This window comes from Eulemur rufifrons, chromosome 19 (genome assembly GCF_041146395.1).
Source record: "Eulemur rufifrons isolate Redbay chromosome 19, OSU_ERuf_1, whole genome shotgun sequence".
Classification (NCBI taxonomy): Eukaryota; Metazoa; Chordata; class Mammalia; order Primates; family Lemuridae; genus Eulemur; species Eulemur rufifrons.
This window is the reverse complement of record NC_091001.1, coordinates 100,691,361-100,708,385: the sequence shown is the minus strand read 5'-3', so window position 1 is coordinate 100,708,385 and position 17,025 is coordinate 100,691,361. Positions and strand designations below refer to the sequence as shown.

Here is a 17,025-nt window from a genome sequence, read left to right as displayed (position 1 = left end):
ACAATACCCAAAGGAAGGGAACAGCGGGACCCCAGCCACAGACGGCACATCCTGTCCTGGGCTTACAACAGGCTTCCAAATAAACAGAAGTCGCTGTCCCAAATTAAACCTGTCTCCCCTCCACGGCAAACTCTCAGCTGCAGGCCCTTGGGCCGAGCAGACTTTCTCAGAATGGCCCGACTGCTCGTCCTCGGGAGCTAAGATGCCAATTCCACCTTGGCCACGAGATCCAAACCCAAGTAATGGGTGAGGAGGGGCTGCGAGGCTGCCCTGGCTCCCTGGGGAGCAGTTTCTAGTCCTCCAGTGGGTGTCAGTTTGCAGAACCGTCTGCGTCGCAATCTCTGCATCCCAGGGCTGAAGCAGCATCTGGGAATCTGACCCCTGGCAGGTGTGAAAGCAGGACAGGCTTGGTCACAGATGGGCAGGGCCCTTGATGTCAGAGCTGAACTGGCTTCAGGCCAGTCCAAGCCTAGATCAGTCCCCACTGTGGGGAGACAGCAGGCGAGGCCTGGAGACGGAAGGGTCCTCTTTCCACGCCGATCTTGGCTAAGTAGTTATTGGCCCGATGACCCACTGAGCCTGAGTCTCCAGCCCCTCTGCCTCAGTTTACACAGTGGGAAAGAACTCCCACAATCCTCCCTTTCCCCTTGCCCTACCCCACTAAGCAGCAGCCTCGGTGGCTGGGGCAGAGCCTCCATAGGCCTGGGTTGAATCCATTGTTTCAAAGGACAATGCCCTGCACGTCCTGTCCCCCGTCACCTCCCATCAGCCCAGGCACAGAAAAGAACATCGCTAACAGATGCGGGAATGAGGCAGGGACACAGGCTTTACTGCATGACGACTGTCACTGATTGGCCAGTAGATCACAGACCTGCAGATAAAACAAGCCACAACCAGAGCATCAGTATCTGGGGAAACACAAACCTCCACTGAGTGTCCAGAGAACTCAAGGCCACAGAAGTGGCCGGTCCCCAGGGGCTGAGTCCACACCAGGGTGGCAGGCCAGGACCCCAGGCAGAGGACCAGCCCCACGGCCACCCGCCCTGATGTGCCCTCTGCCCTGTTACCCAAAGCTGGCGGATGCAGAGGATACGGCAGGGAGGGGAAAGATCCCAAGGGAGACTCGGCCCCTCACCTCGTCATGCCTCCTGAGGGCCCCCCTTGCCGTCAGCACAGGGTATAGGGCCCGGGGCTGGGGGCTGGGAAGCAGGCGGCGGCTATGAAGACCGGCCAGGGCGGAGGAGGAACTCAGCTCTCTGCCCCAGAACCACCTGTTCCCTCTCACTCTGGCACAGATGGAGGGGAGGGCAGGGGCCTGTTCAGGACTAGGAGCTGGTAGGGGACATGGTAAGATGCAGGACAGAGCAGACAGGTCCTGGCACAGGAGCTGGGGGGACTAGATGCTGACAGTCGCAAAAATGCACAGTGTCAACCGGGGCCCCCAGGGTTGGCTCTTCATGCCCATTGGAAAAGGGTCTGAGGTCCCAGTCCCAGCCCCTCCAATGCCTCTGCCAGGCAGGACAGGGCCAAGGAACAACAGTGGTTGCATTTCCTTAAAAACCAGCTCTAACATGAAGGATATATCCAGACATCCTGACATTCTTTGCTCCATTAAACATCAGTCATCTGCAGAGAATTCCCTGAGCACTTCATGGTGCCCAGACCTGTGTCCCAGGAGGGCTCTGGGAGTCGGGAGACGTCTAAGGCACTGGCCCTGCCCTGGCACTTGGCTCCTGCTCCCTGGGAAGGTGGCTCTGCTGCTGAAAGGCCACAGATCAGGTCCAGACCCTGAGGACAGGGAGGGCCTTGGAGCATAAGCCCGAGAGCATCATGCCCCTTGGGGTGGGAGGCGGTACCAGCTGGAAGCCCAGCCCATGCCCCAGCACCCTTGTGCTGAGAGCTACAATGGTGGATGCCAGCTCTGTGCCCCAAGGCCCGAGGAGGCAATGGCTGGCCGGGCATCTCCTGGGAAAGGAAAAGGCAGGGCCTTCCATACCCCCGAGAGGCAGAGCTGGGCCTGACTTCTCTTAGAGCTGGTAACTAGATAGAGGAGGCTCAGGGTAGGCTCATGTCAGAACACCCCAGAGGGACGGGCTCTCCTGCTCAATACCCCTCTCGGGGGAGACCCACCCAGCACCTGCAGAGACTCTGGGGTGGTCTGGCATGGGCACCCCTCACCCCAGGCCAGCCAGGTCCTCCCTCCTGTGCCGGGGCTGGCAGCGTCAGAGGGCAGGAGGATTCCCTGCCCATGTGACACCTCCCTGGGGCCCCCACCCATCTTTGGGGCTGGGCTCCTGGTTGGCAAGGTACCCCACACTCTCTCCCCTCCACATCCACGGGGACTGAGGCAACTGGGGCTCTAATTCCTAAGACGACCTCCACTCTTTGCAGCCTGCGGGGGTTCCACTTTGGACCCACAGCCCAGGAGAAAAGGAAAAAACATAGTTTTGGGTCCCATGACCCAGGGTTCCACCCTGCCTCCCTTGGCAATGGAGGTCCTGGCCCTGCAGGGCACTGTACCCCTCCTGCCCACCCACGCCTCCACAGGGGGGCCTGCTGGGCCAGGGCCAGCACTCAGGGGCTGTCAGAAGAGGCTGGGGGCGGCCTGGGCGGGTGTGTCGTGGTCCCGGATGTACTGCAAGATGTCCATCTCATCCATGGCTTGGATCTGCTGCTGCGGTTTCTGCTGCCCAGCCACCGCTTCAGACGGGCCTGCTTTGAGGGGAACAGCCGGTTTTCTGGGTAGCGCTGGCTTAGCTGCCACTGGCGGCTTGGGCTTAGGCTGGGGCTTGGGTTTGGGCTCAGCCCCCAGGTTCAGAATCTGGTCCAAGTCCTCTTCAACTCTAGGGAACCAAAGAGAGGAGCCCTGAGCGCAGCCCTTCCCCACAGAAGGAGCAAGACCCCCCGCCCACCCCGGCCTGTCCACCCATCCTGCCCCGGAGACCCCAAAGGCCAAGAGTCTCCTTCCTTCCAACGCCGCAGCACAGCCGGCCCCTCGCAGCCTCCTGGGAGTCGCTCTTCAGGTGACCCCACTCTAAACACGCTGCCTTCTTCAGGGGACTTTCCCTCCAACCCCTCTAGAAAGAACTACCAGCCACTATGTCCAGACCTCCCCCTCGGGCCCGAGCACTTCAGACACGTTATGTTTTTTCCTCCCGCCCTCCCTCTTAGACACGCTATCTTATTTCACCCTCAGAACACCCTCTGAGAGGTACAACTGTGTTTCTACCTAGCCCATGTGGAAGCCGGAGTCCCAGGAGGCCAAGTGGCCCCGAGGGGACAGTACATGGCCATGACTCAGTCGGGAGGAACCAGGATGCCGGCCCACAGAAGCTGAGCCCTCATCTGGATCATGTTCAACGAGGGAAGGACAAACGGGCTCTGAGCCACGGTGGGGCAGGGGCACCTGCCGCCAGCTCCCATGGAGGAACTCGATTCCTGGAGACCAGAGCACGGCAGCAGTCGCTCGATCCACCCCACGCACCCGCCCACGCTTGGCGCCGGGCTGACTGCCCGTCACGGCCAGGCATTCCCATGGTCATTGACTCGTCTAGTAATCTCAAGGCACGGTCTAGTGGCAGAGATTAGCTCCGTTTCACAGATGTGAAAACTGAGGGAATGGCAAAGGGCCTTGCCCGGGGCCCCGCAGCCAGCGAGAGATGAACAGGACTCGGCCCCCGTGCGGCTGGACCTCCAGGGTGGACTCGCCTTCCTGGGGTGCCCAGGTTCCCGCCTAAGGGTGGGGTCTCTCCTTGTGTCTAATGGTAACGCCACAGGATCATTCAGCTGTGCCGGGCCAGGCTAGGGCAGGGCAGCGGCACTCAAGGCAGAAGACTGGGTGGCACCTGGCCTCTCCAAGCTTCGGTGTCCTCATCTACAAAATGAAGAGTGACAGCATCACCCGGCCGGGCTGCACAGAGCTGTGCACGGCAGCAAGGCACTGCGGGCAGAAGTAGCTTCCACTCCTCAGCCCAGAGCTCCTTCATCAGGCTCCTCAGGCCACTCCACCCCCGGTCCTCAGTTTCCTCATCTGTAAAGTAGGCTATTCCTGCTCTACCAACCTCACAGGGACTCTTATAAGGATCAAATGGAAAGTCCTTTCCAAACGTTAAGGGAACACTGCCTGCATTGATCTCTGCTGACAGCCGCGGGCGCTGAGCACAACAGAACACAGAGAGCAGCCACCCCGATGCTCAAAGCAGGGTACCCCCAGCCCAGCCGGTCGCACCGGAGCCACATAATTGCAAAGGTCTGCAAAGAGCTTACTGAGGGCCAGAGCAGGGAGTGACCCCATGGGCCAGAGCAGGGTGGGAAACAGGGGATTTTAAGAAAAGTGAGCCTGGCATAACTGGGGGAAGGATGGAGGGAATTCTGGAGACAGGAGCAGCAGAGAGCACAGGCGGGGGTGGGAATGAGAACAGACAGCAGGAACCAGGCAGGCTCAGGAGCTGCCCTGGGCAGTGTATCCCGACGGTGTGAACAAGAGGGTCGCTCCAGCTCAGACATCAGCAGAGCTGGGGAGGGGCAGGTACCAGTGGTCAGAAAAACCCCTGGGACCACAATGCCAGGAAGAGGCCTGCGTGAGTGTGGACATGCTCGGCACAGCCCCCCAGAGGGGCTGCCTGCCAGGCACCCGCTGCAGAAGGGGCTCGGGGTGGCCCTCCCTGCTTCCTGGGTCTACCTGCAATACGGCACTGATCCCAAAGGGGGAGAGTTCAGAGTCTGCTGGGCACAAAAGTGAAAGAAAGGTGTCTTTCCCTTCCAGACCCAGAGGGACCACACCAAGCCAGGCCTTCCTGGAGAGAGCAGCTGCCTTGGGGTCGGGGCAATTTTGGGAGGCCTCACCCATGGACAGGCTGCTCCTGGCAACCTCAGCCCAGATGTGCCCCGGTGCCTTCCAGTGCTGGACCTTCCTCAGCTGCCCTGGGGCAGGTGCTGGCTCCCGCTGCGTCCCCCACTGGAGGGTGAGGGTGCCCAGGGAAAGCTCAAAGGGACTGAATTATCCTCAAAGGGACCCTTAGGGACATAAAGCAGCAGCTAAAAGCTCATGTCAGATTTCAGGATTATCCTGCTTGGCAAAGCAGTGACTCTTTGGAACTAATCAGCAGCTGGATTTGCTCCGAGGTGGGAGGCGTGTGTGGGTGGCCAGCCACGGGGAAGGCAGTGCAGCAGCTCTCAGGATGCAGGTGGCCGCACAGGCACCCCCTTTCCAAGCACCCTCCCCCATTTGGGCTCCCTAAGTCGAGGCTAGGAAGGGTCTCACCAGCACAAGGTCCAGCTCCCCTCTCGCCCAGCCCCAGCTGGTGCGAGGGGAGCCAGTAAGGGGTACAGGAGCTCTGCGGACCTCGCCCCACTGCCTGGCCCCTGCAGAGCACAGAACTCAGCTGAAGACCGAAATCGGAGACCCGGCCTTGGGGTGGCTCCATAGTGGAGGGAATGGAGGCGTCTAGACTCCGACCCCTGCTTGGTGTACCACCTCATGCTGCCTCGGGACAGCTGAGGCCAGAGACGGGCCGAATGGAGGGCGGAAGCATGAATGAATGAATGACCATCATACCCTGAGGAAGCCCGATGACCGCCTAGTCACAGGGCAGACACAAAGCACAAAATGTGGTTTCTGCTCTCACGATTCCAGTCCTTTCACAGCAGGTGTCTGCCAAAGGGAAGGCCCCGTGTCCCCACCTGGGAGGGGACGGCGCAGCACTCACACTCTGAGCAGTGACTCGCAAAGAGCTCTGTGGGACGCTGGGCGGCACCACAGAGGAAAGCAGGGGCCAGTAAGAACGAGAAGTGCTGCGTGGTGTCCGCCCGCACCGCAGGCCCGCAGAAGGCCTGCCTGCCACGGGGTTCCCTGGCTCCTCTGGCCACAGCGTCCCTTTGAAGGAAGCCTGTAACACCCACCGCACCATGTTCTGCAGAACACGGTGGGAAGTAATGGATTTAGGACAAACTAGGCCAGAAAGGCCCCAGGAGAGGTGCCCCACGGGACACACGGGCTCCTGTATGTGCTTCGCCTGGGCCTGCCACTCCCTGGGCTGACTGTAGCGCTCTGTGACCCTGTGCCTTGGTTTCCCCACTAATGAAGTAACAATAACCCTGGTTGTTTCCTCCCAGCCTGCTGGGCTGTCAGGAGAGAGGCCACAGGATGCGAGTGAGCAGATGCCAGGGGCCTTGGGGACATGTAAACACAAGCAGCCGTCACGGTGACTCAGGCTTGGCGGGCACTCTGAGGGCTGATAGCCCGAGGCCGCTAACGAGGGGTGCAGATGACAGCCACCAGGGACCGCACGCCTCAGTGCCACACAAACGGTTCCTGGAAAGAGGCAGCTTGGTTTCCCGTGAATCACCAAGCACAGCCCTGTGTCCCGGGGGTGAGGAGGAGATGGAGAAAGGCACAACGCCAAGCTCGAGAGACCGCGGCTGGCAGGGCAGAGGCCCAGGGAGAACCAGGGGCCGGGGTGGGGAGGCAGATCACATAGCCAAGTGCTCAGAGTCCCCGATGGAGTGGTGACCTCTCCCACGCTCCATTTTCTGCAAAATGGAGAAAATGGCACCTACCTTAGGGGGCTGTCGTGAGGATTAAATAAGACGGCGTGTACACAGGCTGGCTAACTGGCACCCAGCAAGAGCTCAGGAAATAGGAGCTGCCACTTGCACACGTTCCATGTGACGGATGCAGCCTTGGGCCCTCCCTTCTGTAAAGCCTGACGACTGGACCCTGCTGGAGACTGGCTGGCGCCCAGGACACCTGCCCCCTGCTCCCCGGCAGGCTGCGTGCTACCAAGAGGCAGTTTTACTTGCTCCCAAACCCAACTGTGCCAGTTATACCTGCCTTTGTGATTATATAATTTAATCATTCCTTACGTAAACTGTTAAGATGTGAGTGTGAAAACGAAACTGTTAAGCTGTGAGTATGCACATGAAGCGCTCTCTTTCTGGAACGGCTGAGCTGCCCTGGGCTGCCGGTCTCCCCCGAACCCTCTCACCGCCTCCTGGCCAGCTCGCGCCCGCGGGTCCCTGCCTCTGACAGGCCCAGTTCCTCCCCTCCAGGCCGAGGCATCGCCGCCACACGGGGTGGGCCCCTGGCTCTGTCCAGGCCACTCTCAGAGCTGGGGAAGTGAAGCACTGCTACCTGAACAGCTCCTTGGAGGTGTCCCTGTGGCCTGGGCTGGATGTGGGCCCTCCACTCTCGCGGGGGCCTGGCAGCAGCAGTAAGGAGTCACCCAGGGGGACGGCGCCGCCAAGATCAGGATCGTCAAACAGCTTCAGGGCTGTGGGAAAGGAGGCAGCGGGTGGTCAGAGAGCGTGTAAGGGACAAGCAGGGAACCAGAGCAGTAGGGGCAGGAGGAAGGCAAGAGGACAGGAGCTCACTGACGGCCGGGTTAGGGGTCTGTCACAGACTTGCCCTCCCAGCACCTGGGCCAGTCGGCTGACGGCCTCACCCCAGTTTCAAGTCCTCGAAGGCTTCCTTCTGCCTTTAGGAGGTCTCAGCTTCTTGGGCTCGCTGCACCAGGTTCCTGAGGTCCAGGCCAGCTGGATCTCCTAGCTCGCCCTCCATGGCTGCCCCGTCCTTCAACAAGCACTTACTGAGTGCTGCCCACCGGACAGGGCCACACTGTGCTGGGACACAGTGGCGAGCAGACACTGTTCTGGCCACAGCCACTGCCCTCAGAGAGCCTGGGTCTCCTCCCCACAGGTTCTTCCGGCCGAATTGTGTAAGGCTGCCCTTTGAGGACACAGATGGTGGCCTGTGTTCTTGGGATGGATACATTTCTGGAGCCGGCCTGGCAAACTCCAGCTAACCTACCAGGATCCAAATCAAGTGGAGCCCACAACCCCACTCAGGGTCTTCCCAGGAGTCCACAGGAGCCGACGCTTCTGCTCAGCCCCGCCACAGCCTTATGCTGCTCTGAGGCCCTGCAGACGGGGACTCCTCACCGTGTCCTCGGGCCTGGCCCTGGACAGCTGCTCAGCAAGTGTTGGCTGAGTTAGTGGGTAGCAGCAACTCCCCCCAGGAGGACCTGGGCAGGCATGAGGGAGGATCAGACCCAGGATGGAGGAAAAGTCCCAAGGCTCCTAGGTGTCCCTTTGCCTGCTCTGCACAGGGCCCTCCAGGGCAGTCTATGTGGGCGACACAGACTGTCTTGTTAGAATCTAAGCTACAGAGCCGTACGCAGCCCAGGGCAGGCCAGCACCCACTTCCCACCCAACAGTGCCTGGAGGACCCAGGCCCACATCTGGCCACAGATATAATGAAGGCACTTCTCAAAACGACAAAGAAAGCTGTCCTCCTCTTCTGTGGGATGTTTAGAATAAACATACAGCCAGGGAATGTTCCAGGCTGTGGGGACCAAGCATGAGGCTGGATTTCTCCTGCAGAAAACCTCCTAACCTGAGTCCATATCACGCCTAAGCATGACAAGGGGAAAACGTGCATCTTATTCACACACGGTGGGTCCAAAGCCCACGCGGTGACAGAGGTTGGCCGCCAAGAGGACACCAAGAACAGACGGCTCACACCCTGCGGCTCTACTTACGGTCTGTGGCAGGCCCGTCCTGTGCGGCACCCTGCGGGGAGAGCTTCCTGCCTGGGCCAAAGAGCCTCTCGTCAGGGTCCACCTCCTCGTCAAAGATGGTGAGCCGCGGCGAGGGCCTGGGCTTCACGGCCACTTTAGGCTGTTGCTTGGGCTTCTTGGAGCTGAGGAATCACAGACAAAATACAAGGTCAAGACTTCTCAAGGGTCCAGGTGGCCTGGGCGACCCACACAGGCTGGCCCTGCTGGAGGCCTGCTGGACACCAAGCGTGACAGAAGACCAGGCCAGCAGGGATCTGGGGAAGCCGTGGAGTGGCCCACCACGGCAGTCCACGCAGGTGGACCACCCAAAGTTGTTCCAAAAGCTCTAACAGCCTGACACCAGGCAAAGGGAAGAACAGGTCTCCCTCCCCAGGGGAGGAAACCAGGCCAGCGAAGGGAGTTGACAGGAGGCAGCTTTTCCGGTGACCCCACCATGGAGAGTGAGACCCCTGCCACTGCAGGTGGCCGCGCTCTGTGCTGACCACTGATGGGAGGAGCATGTGGTCACCTGGCCTAGACACCGGCTGCCGGACAACCCCAGCCCCTGAAGCCCACTCAGCCTCGGGCCTGCTGTGTAGCACAGGCCGGAGAACGTGTTCTTCTCCCCAGGGGGAGGCGGCCGCCTGGGCTCGGCACTTGGGGGCCAGGCCCGGAGAAGCATGCTCCACAGCCACTCGGGAATGGGGGATGCAGTCTGAGGCCACACACCTCAGGGCTGGGGCCTTGGTGAGTGTCCTTTTGTTTACCTTGACGGGTGTAACCATCACAGATCTAGCAAATACTTAAATTCCATGGAGCAGCACCCCCCGCAGGAAGCTCCTCTGGGACTCAGAGCCCCACTGGGCTCTGCCACCCTGGATCCTGCCACCCCTCGCTTGCCGACTGGCCGAGGAGGTCTTGTCCTGCTCTGGGCCAGACCCTGCTGTGGGGAACCAGGAGGGGGCACGAGGGAAGCTTCTGGGGTACAGAAGCGCTTTAGTTTCTGGTCCAGGAGGTGGCTACAAAGCCTGCGTGTAAATAGTCATGATGCTGAATGCTCATGATCTCTGCACGTCAGTGTAAGCGACACCACCGGTAAATAAACAAACTGCGTTTTATGTTAACAAGTTGACCCAATCCCTACTGCTGATGCCTGCATTAGCCATTTTAAAGTTCCTGCGAATTACAAGAATACGCTCTTTACTGGAAGCTGGAATTGCATGAGCCCGTCTGCCTGGCGGCCAGTTCCACTGGACTGAGGTCACCATGTGAGTTCACGCTGGCAGCACCACATGGCAAACTGCTCCGAGAGGCTGGTCTGGGCCACGCAAGGCTACAGATTAACCAGTGGCAGATGAAAATAGCAGGGTGGCCCTGGCGCAGGGCCCTCCACGGTGACCGCGGAGCAGCTGCGATGGGGAGGAGCTATGCCAGGTGGGGAGGCCGCAGGCCGGAGCACCCCTCCGAGTTCAGGGCCCGGTCCTGGTGGGAGATCTCTGTCGGGCCCGTTTGCAGGATGAGGAAACAGTGGCTCAGAAAAGCTCAGTGTCTGCCCAAGGCCACACAGGGCGGGCAGGCAGGCGGGGACTGGAATGAGGGTGGTCACACTCGTGATCCTATCTTCTTGCCCCCTACAAGAGTCCCACAGGCAAGAAGGTGATATGGGACGGGGCGGGGATACCAGGACGATCCTGTTGTTCTCTGGGGAGAGTGTGGCACGTGACAAAGGTGTGATGTTCAGCAGAGACACAGCCGTAGGGACTATGCCAGGAAGGCCCATCTGCTTGGCCCCTGGACTCTCCCCACCCTAGCACAGGCCACCAGGGACACGCCTCTGCTCTGTACGACCTGCAGGCCCTGCCTGTGGCGCTGGGGCGAGGCGGAGGGAGCCCGGGCTCCCCATCCTAACAGCAAGTACTTTCCAGAAACCTTCAGCCTCTGCTCCCTCGGCCTCCCCCCACACCCGGAGGAGTCAGGCTCTCCTGCTCTTCCTTGGACGCCTTCCCCTCACTCTCACTGAACAAGCAGAGCCAGCCTGGCTCTCACGACCCCCTGCAAGTGGGTACCAAACAGGCCATGGCCCCTTGGGGCAGCCCCACAGAGATGGCCCCAGCCAAGACTGCTGAGTCAGAAACCCCCGGGAAGCTGTGTTTGCTCCCCTGTGGAATTCAGGATCAGTCAGGGCTGGGAGCCACTGTTTTGCCCCGGTGCCTCCCTTCCCTTGGCCCTTGTTCCCGGATCCGGCAGGGACCGCGCAGCAGTGAGGGCAGAGAACCGTCCCCTACCCAGCTGCAGTTCCCAGCGAGGGCAGGCTGAGGCCACTCTGCCGCCTCTGCCAGCAGCATCACACCACACCCCCACCGCCCTGCGCAGAAACAAGCTCCTGGGACCAAACTCGAAGTCCACTCAGCCTCCGGGCCCCATGGGATGGAGCTGGGCGGCGAGAGGCTTCCCACTGACCATAAACCAGAGGAAGCACAGAAAGAGACTTGTCTGCAGAACAAAGGAAGTGAGAGCACAAATGTGGTGAAGTCCCTGGAGAAGCCATACAGGATTCCAGTGATGCCCATCGTCCACCCACATCTGGTCCTGATGGCACAGATCAGCCCTGACTTCCTTCCCATGTGAGTTTTCCTCCCCAGCTGCATTAATGCCCTTGTTTTTCTCCCTAGAGACAGTTTTGCTCTTTTGTCGTCCTGACCTGAAGTAAAGTGGGTCTGCAGTACCTGCGGGCCGCTCAGTGAGGTGGGGTCTGCACTCTGCCCCACCCTGCCGGGCCATCCTCTCCGTCTCCCCAACTCTCCAGACCCATCTCAAGGGGAGACAAGGAACAAGGGGAAACATGGAGCTTTGGCATCTAAGAGCCCCAGAGTCCTGTCCTGGTTGGCCCTAAAAGTTTAGGCTCTGGGGACTTAGTCGTGTGCCTGGTCCCAAGCAGACGCTCAATAAATACTGGATGAAAGGACAGATGGGTGGGTGGGTAGATGGATGGATGGACGGATGGATGGGTGGGTGGGTGGATGGATGGATGGATGGACAGATGGGTGGGTGGGTGGATGGATGGACGGTGGAGAGAGGGAAGGACGGACAGATGGATGAACGGTAGACAGGCAGGCAGGATGACAGCACATGTCTAATTCGGACTTACGTATACCTAACCCCCCGGGGAGGAGGAAAAGGCAGCAAAGACAGATGGGTTCCAGCCCCAGTCACAGACAGGGCCCTGCACTTGGAAAGCGCCTCCATGCCACCACTCCTCCTCCAAAGATCTCCCAGTCGACTGCACTGGTCTGTCTGCCAGCGCCTCAGCCTCCTGAGCAACCCACACGCCCATTCCCTCCTGAGACCCTTCTGTGCCCAGTGCGCACTGGGCACCTCCCACCTGCAAGAGTCTGCGCTGAGGTCGAGGGCACCGAGAAGAGGAAGACCCGCCACTGTCCTCAGAGGCCCACGGCTAAGCCGGGTAAAGACATGGAGATCTTTGCCACCAATGGGCACCAGCTGCCCAGGACCCGAGGGCACGCGCCTTCTACTCTGTCATAGTGGAGCACAGATTTAGGAGCCATCCCAGCCCAGGGCTCAGGGAGGGCTTCCTGTAGGTGCTGTGAAGGTGGGCGGTGGCCTTGCTGGACTCAGGGCGGAAGGGCGTCTCAGGCAAAGGACCTGCATGTCACTCCGTGAGGCTCGGGTCGGGGGCAGGGGGCGGTAACTCGGGCACAGCTGGAACCCGTAAGCCTCTGAGGGACCCATCAGGTTTGCAGCATGGGCAGCACCCCGAGGGGACGGGCGAGAGCCAGGTGCTCCGTGGAAGTTTTGCTCAAGGGCCACGGAAGAAAGACCAGGGCCTGGACCAGGGAGCAGCGGCGGCGTGAGGGGGAAGCTGGGCCAGGGACAGCTGCTGACGCAAACCTGCTTATGGAAAGGGATCAGCTTGTGGAAGGGAACTGTCTAGGATGGCTGGGGCCTTTGACCTCAGCGACAGGGTCAGCAGTTCCACGGAGGTGAGTCACTCAGTCACTTCTGGGGCCAACACCTCAGGGCTACCCCTGGGCCCCCTTGGCTATCCCCTCTTCTCCCCTCCTCCTCCTCCTCTCCTGCCCAGTCAGCGCCCACCTGGTTGTCTGCGGTACCCGCCCGCCAGCCCACCCTTTGCACTGACAGGAGACGACGCCCCTCACCCACGTGATGAGAATGCCCTCTTCTCCCTTCATCCAAAGCAAGGCCAGTAATGACTAGACTCTTGTCACCAGGGATGGGGCAACAGGGGCATTGAACAGAGAGGTCAGCAGAGAGGAACGGAGGCTCCCTGCTTCCCGCTGAGCAGGGGGTCGTCTGAACTTGTGCGGGCCCTGAGGACCAGCACAGGTTGCATGAGGCGGGTGGGGGTCTGGTGGGGAGTTCCAGGATGGGTGCATGCGTGTGCAGGCATGTGCGTGGTGTATGCACATGTGTGCACGAGCAGACGCCAGCTTTCCTGCTGTGTGTGCCTGACAAGACAGACGCACAGACCAGGCCACGTTCTGCAGGCGGGCGTCAGCACATGGGGTGAGAGGCGGCAGCTGCCACGGCTGACAGCTCCAAGGCTCTGACAGGCTGAGATGCGGCCCTGCTCCCTGTGGCTCAGGCAGTTCTGGTGACAGTGATCGACACATGAGAGCATCCACCCCTCTGGCCACCCAGGGGGCCTGTGGCACCATTCCCAGACGTGCCCACCCACGTAGCGGACCACCAATGGGCACCAACTGCCCAGGACCCGAGGGCACGTGCGTTGCGGAGGCATCTCCCAGACACAGCCAGCTCCACTCGGTCTGAACAGAAGCCAGCAGATCCTTCCACAGCCAAGACACAAGGACAACATGACTGTCACCATCAAAGCCGGGGTGACGCTTAACCAAATGTGGAATTCGACCTCTTTCCCAATGATGCAACTTGCCTGCTTTAAAATAAAGCACTTTTCATATTTTAATCTTAAATCCAGCTGTTTGGGTTTTTTAAAGAGAAAATTCTCAGAGTGCCAATAAATGAACTTCTGAAATGCATTCCAGGACAGTGTTATCTGCAGCGGGGCTTCCCTGGAGAAGCGATCACAAGGGCGAATCGCCAGAGGACAGGCAGTCACCCCGGTCCAGGCCAGCCTCGCGGGGTGGCGGCTTCAGAGAAGGGCTGGACGGAAAGATGAGCAGGGTCTCGACAGCCGAGCTCCAAGGCGGAGATGAGAGCCCTGGGAAGTGCCCGGTGGGTGCAGCTTGGCACACTGACAGTGTCCAACCGCTAGGCAGCGGGCACATGGCACTGGGGGGGGGGTCGGGCACCTCCCACGGGGTCTGGGGAGGTTCTGTCCTTTGCTGAGGGAGGAGCCACAGAGGGATGTGGGAGAACTTGAATAGAATCTCGGCCAGTCCTCTAACTTCTCCGGGTGTTTCCTTATCTGGTAGATGGGAAGGAGGCCAGAGCACGAAGTGCTTTGGAAGCTGCACAGTGGAGCCCGTATGCAGGTGGGTGCAGGACGATGACAGGGGCGCAGGGTCCCCGGAACTGCTTGATGGTGTCCAGGCTCATTCCTGTTTCTGCCCAGCAGACTTCGTTGTGGGCCTTAGAAAGTAAATGGGGCCAGTCTGGGTGGGAGCCGCTGTGGACACCTACCATTTGCTGTGGCCGCCAGGGTCATTCTCCAAGGGTCTTTCAGGCCACTGAGCCCCACCCTGAGGGACCAGGGCCTCAGTGACAACCCCCACTTCGGCTTGTGGGTGAGGCTGTTTCTCGTCCACGCAGGGGCCAGAGGCTGCGCCTCACCCCTCGTGGCACCAGCACCACGACGGGACCAGGGTGCGGGGCTCTGCAGCTCCACGGCGGGCACCCAGCCCCGCTCGCCCGCCGCCCTGAGAGCCTGACAGACGAAGGGACAACGGCCAGACCACGTATAAAAGCAGCACTTTGACCCACAACCTGCGGCAACCAGCCCAGGAAGCAAACCACAACTCCTGCAGCGTCGGCCCGAAGCAGTCGAGACTTGATCAATAACCGCCAGCTGCCCCAATTTTACTCCCATTTGCCAGTAAGACCAGCCAGAGAAAGCCGAACACGCTCCCCTACCCGATCACAGGACTTAGGACACCCCACCTCTCGCTGGCCGCCTCCAGCTCCCCCAGGCCAACAACCGCCAGCCAGCACCCCGAGCCTTCCCTTTCGTCCTCTGCAAAGCGCCCCACTCCCCGCGCTGTGGCGTCTCTGCCGAGCACAGGTGCTGGGGCTGATCCTCCCCGGCTGCAGCAGGTTCTGAGCAAACAGCCCCGGCCTGCTCTCCCGTGGGTGCTCTTGGCTGACGCCCACACCCGACAGCACCCCAAATGCTGACGTGACCGGTGGGAGGCCGGCCCTGCTGAGGAGCATGTGCATCACCCGAGTCATCAAACCAGAGAGCGAATGGACGAGGCTGAGAAGGCCATCCCCGGGCACAGGTGGGGGCGCAGTCTGGGGATAAGAGGAAAGTCCTGAGGCAGGAGGAGCCCCCAGGCGCCCGTTCCCACGCAGCTCCTGTGTGACCTTGGGCGGGTTCCTCAATTGTAACAACAGAGAGACTGGATTGAACCTCTAGTTCTCACAGCTTAAAGCTCTGCGGTGCTAAGAGTGACCTGCCAGAACTTGCCACAAAGGGTCCTGGCGCAGCCCGAGGCGGGACAATGGCAAATACGACCTCCCAAGGAGGACGAGGACCCAGACAGGCAAGTCACTTCCCTCCAGGGACCGAGGCTGCCCCGCCCCCAGGAGGGCTGTGCAGGAGAGCATGGCAGGTGTGCTGGTCTCCTGGCAGGAGGCGAAGCCACCGTGAGCACATCAGGTGGCACTGCTGTCTGTGTAACCACCACAGGAAGTAGACAAGCTGCCTTTTACATCTCAGCTGTTGTTTAAAACACAAAGACCTTTTTAGAGCAAAGTAAATCTGAAATAGTGATAGCATTTATAAAGGAACTTTCTGGTAGCGCTTCTTCTGGGTTTATCCTTTTAACCACTGGGCCTGGACTTGATCCCTACTCTACAAAGGAGGAAACTGAGGCCCTGAGAAGTTCAGCAGCCCACCCAGTGCCACGGCTGGTAAGGGACAGAGTGGAGATGTGAATCTGGGACTGCCCACCTCTAACCCCACTCTGGGGGTGGCCACACGTCCTGGGGTGTCCTGCCTTCCCACTCGCTGTCAAGCCTTGTTCTAAGGGGCCCCGACCTTCTGCAAAGCTGCTCAGGAGGTGGAGCTGAGGCTGGGGACAAAGATCCAGTCCCCACTCCTGTCCCAGCTGGGCCGATTCTGTTTCATTCTGTTTTATGTACAGGGGTTCCGTAGATGTCTCTGGAGACAAAGATGTTGCTAGTGAGCTTAAAAAGCAGAAATCGCTGTTCTATCTGCTGTCTCTATAGTCTGTCCATCCAGGCTGGGTTTTGTGCAGTGATCCAGATGGGGAACGCAGCCAGTCTGACACACTGTGCTGCTGTGATCACTGGGACAGCTCAGGTGGAGTGTCACCTGTGTGATGTTGTAGGGTGGCTGCGCTGCCCACCTCCTGCGTTTCTCACGGCTTTGGGTCCCTGGCCAGGCCAGGACTAAGTGCCACGAAGGTGCAAGGTGAGGTAAGGCCCAGCCGCCCTGGCTCACGGCCCCCACACAGCAAATAGCTGCCCCCAGGACGCCACACCAGGCAGCTCCCCTCGCAGGCAGCTGGCGGAAGAGGGAAACCCCAGGCCTGGAGCAGGGAGCTCAGAAGGGCCTTCCTGCCCAGGTCCTCTGCCTGGCCCCGGTGGGCGGCAGGCTGTGATGACGGCTGACCTGCTACGCTGGGGGCCTAGTTCCCTTCTGGCACCTCCGGGACTTTAACGAAGTTTGGTTTCTGGGGCTTCTCAAACAGGAGTTTGCAAAGGAGTCACCTCAGGAGCTTGTTAAAACACAGATTCTGGGGTCCCACCCACGTTGAGGGAGCCTGGAATCCACATCTCTCCCAAGCTCCTGGCAGGACAGAGTCCCCAGCTGGTCTCTGCCGTGCTGGTAGCCTCAAGGGGAGCCCTGGGTGCCCAGGCTTGGCTTAGAAGGAACAACGAGGCACAAGCCCGTGGGCGACATGCCGACACTCAGCACGAGGCACCCAAGGGGGGCAGCCCCGGGCACCACCAGCTCCCTCCACGGCTCACCCTGGGACTAACTTCTACATCTCGGGTTAGCAAACCTGGGGACACCTGGCGGTGTACCAGGGACATTCCAAATCACAGAATCATCCCAGAGCAGCGATTTCATCGATTTCATCTAAATATAGAGAGTAAGATATTATTTTTACACTAAATATACATGGTGATTTTATGGGAGATGATGCAGAATCCATACAAAAACACTACAATAAAGCACAGCATTCCAAAGAAACATCCAGCTTCACCATTTGAGGCTGTGGCATGGGGCCCTGGGCGTCGGCTCCCGCTTTGTGGGAACCCA

The 17,025-nt window shown here is 60.0% G+C and overlaps 1 protein-coding gene across 2 annotated transcripts in view; it reads right to left on the bottom strand.

Annotated features, from left to right (window-relative positions):
* Positions 1 to 814: 814 nt before the first annotated feature.
* Positions 815 to 17,025, bottom strand: part of HS1BP3 (HCLS1 binding protein 3) — a 32,708-nt gene continuing 16,497 nt past the window's right edge. For both annotated transcript variants that reach the window (XM_069494139.1, XM_069494138.1), the window contains exons 5-7: positions 8,538 to 8,698; positions 7,133 to 7,271; positions 815 to 2,843 (exon numbers count right to left, since the gene is read on the bottom strand). In XM_069494139.1, coding sequence (XP_069350240.1) covers positions 2,585 to 2,843; positions 7,133 to 7,271; positions 8,538 to 8,698 — 559 coding nt within the window. In that variant the 3' untranslated portion in view covers positions 815 to 2,584. The remainder of the gene's footprint in view (positions 2,844 to 7,132; positions 7,272 to 8,537; positions 8,699 to 17,025) is intronic.